Here is a 2,407-nt window from a genome sequence, read left to right as displayed (position 1 = left end):
TTATAATCGATATTTACTCTATGATCAATAATGTAAACGAACTATCGATTCATTGATCTATGATCTATTCAATTATCTATTACTTTTGTAAAAGATGGCGAGTCGCTAATAAAATTTCGAACAAGTAACAGCGTTTCTCTTCTCAAGATCCAACATAACCACATCCAACCAACATAGTGGCCTCATCGAGCCGAATATTCAGCGTTTTATTCAAAATTAGAAAATTGGTAAAAAATATGGATAACGTAGAACAATTATTAACAGTGCTCCAAGACATACGCCAACACATTACCCGAATTTACGAGAACTTCAAGAAGACTCCAAAAAGTCGTCTGACCGAAGGATATGTTGAAACCAAGATGTCGATCTTACAAGAATACTGGGTCGCCTTCACAAATAATCATAACAGCTTAATAAGGATAGTAACGAAAGAACAAAGAAAATCATTGGAGTATTTCAAGAACGAAGTATTCGTCGACTGCGAAGAGACCTACATTCAAGGTAAAGCAGCTATGAAAGATTTTCTTCAGCCAGCACATCCCCAAAGCAGCAGCATACCAGCTATCGGCAGCCCACCAAGTATGAAGCAGCAGGTAAAATTACCAAATATAGAAGTACCCACATTCGCCGGTAATTATGAAGATTGGCCAACATTCCAAGACCTTTTTATCTCCCTCATTCACAAGAACGATGGAATTAGTAAAGTACAAAAACTACAATATTTAAAATTGAGTGTCAGCGGGGAAGCAGAATATTTACTTAAACATATACAAGTAACGGAGGACAACTACGATCAAGCCTGGGAGGTGTTGAGGCAGCGATATAACAATAAACGTCTTATTGTAACATCTATTTTAAGGAAATTATTTAACCAGAAAAGGTTGCAGAGTCCATCGGTGAGTCATATAAAAGCTTTACTTGATACCACTAACCAATGCCTCCATAGCCTTAATAATTTAAACATTAATACAGACCAATGGGACCCTCTAATTGTTTATATAATTACCAATAAATTAGATCTAGAGTCACAAAAGGGATGGGAAGAACATGTAAGCAAGGAAGTTTCCGGAGATCTACCTACATTTTCAATTTTAAAAAAGTTTCTAGAAATTAAATTTAGAATGCTCGAATTATTACAATCATCTACAAAGGAGAAAAATACAGTCCACACATTTCACACTACAACAAACTTCAAAGGATGTGTCTTATGTAAAGAACATCATGCACTTTGTCACTGCAAAAGTTTTGGAAAAATGGATCTACAAAAGAGAAGAGAATATATCAATCAGAATAACATCTGTTACAACTGTTTAATTCCAGGACATCCTGTCAAATATTGTCGATCATCTAGCACTTGCAGGATTTGTCACAAACGGCATCACACGCTTCTTCATCATTCACCCACAGCGAGTACCCAAGGTAACATTGCAAATCATTCTCAACCTACGGTTTTAAATGCAAATGTTGAAGAAACACCAATTCAAATTAATACAGTAGCGACTTCACAATCAAATACAACATACAATAAAACAGTTTTATTAGGGACGGCAATAGTAGCTGTACAAAGCGAGGATGGATACACAACTGTTTTAAGAGCATTAATCGATCCAGGTTCACAAGGTTGTTTAATAAGTGAGCGAGCCGCTCAATTGTTAAAGGCAAAGAGATATTCAACAAAAGGAAACATCATCGGGGTGGGATCAGTAAAGTCAAGGATAAATGAATCAATTCAAATTGAAGTAAGCTCCAGATTTATGAAAGATTTTAGCATCAAAATAAAGGCATTTGTGATTTCCAGGCAACTTACTTCAAGAATACCAAACACAACATTGCAATACAGCGACTGGCCCCACATACAAGGACGTGAGTTAGCCGATCCAAGTTTCAACATTTCAAGATCTGTAGACCTACTGTTGGGAGTAGATGTATATTCACAAATAATACTGAGTGAGGTTATAAGAGGCCCACCGGGAACACCATGTGCTCAAAACACCACATTAGGTTATATAATTTTTGGAACAATAGATGATAGTTTACAATCAACCCAAGAAAATATTATAGTTATGCATCAAATTACAAACCTAGATGATATGTTAAAATCACTATGGGAAATAGATACAACTTCTAAAAGGAAATTAACGCAAGATGAACAAATTTGTGAAGAATTATTTCAGAATACAACATCAAGAAGTAGCAATGGCAGATACATTGTACAATTACCTTTCAAAACAGACAATCCTAAATCCATGGAAGGAAATAGTCGAGATATAGCATTGAGAAGATTAAAACAATTAGAAAGCAAATTGGAAAAGTCACCAGGTCTTAAACAAAAATATAATAAAGTTGCTCCAGTGAAAACAATATCCCTACCACGTCTCGAGTTATGTGGTGCATGCCTACTATCAAA

General features: G+C 35.5%; 1 protein-coding gene across 1 annotated transcript; it reads left to right on the top strand.

The window, feature by feature from the left end:
* LOC123721706 lies at positions 1-1,876 on the top strand. Its single transcript, XM_045681142.1, has 3 exons — positions 1-896; positions 1,321-1,419; positions 1,799-1,876. The coding sequence occupies exons 1-3, from the start codon at positions 237-239 to the stop codon at positions 1,865-1,867; spliced, it is 828 nt and encodes a 275-aa protein (XP_045537098.1). The 5' UTR covers positions 1-236; the 3' UTR covers positions 1,868-1,876.
* The last annotated feature ends 531 nt before the right edge of the window (positions 1,877-2,407 follow it).

This window comes from Papilio machaon, chromosome 15, assembly GCF_912999745.1.
Source record: "Papilio machaon chromosome 15, ilPapMach1.1, whole genome shotgun sequence".
Classification (NCBI taxonomy): domain Eukaryota; kingdom Metazoa; phylum Arthropoda; class Insecta; order Lepidoptera; family Papilionidae; genus Papilio; species Papilio machaon.
This window is presented reverse-complemented; position numbering and strand designations above follow the sequence as displayed.

Bases quoted from the DNA above. Each gene is read 5' to 3' on its own strand.
- LOC123721706 (XM_045681142.1), top strand. From the start codon at position 237: ATGGATAACGTAGAACAATTATTAACAGTGCTCCAAGACATACGCCAA. The intron at 897-1,320 runs GTGAGTCATATA...GTTTAATTCCAG, and splicing joins AAAGGTTGCAGAGTCCATCG to GACATCCTGTCAAATATTGT. The intron at 1,420-1,798 runs GTAACATTGCAA...TGTGATTTCCAG, and splicing joins ACCCACAGCGAGTACCCAAG to GCAACTTACTTCAAGAATAC.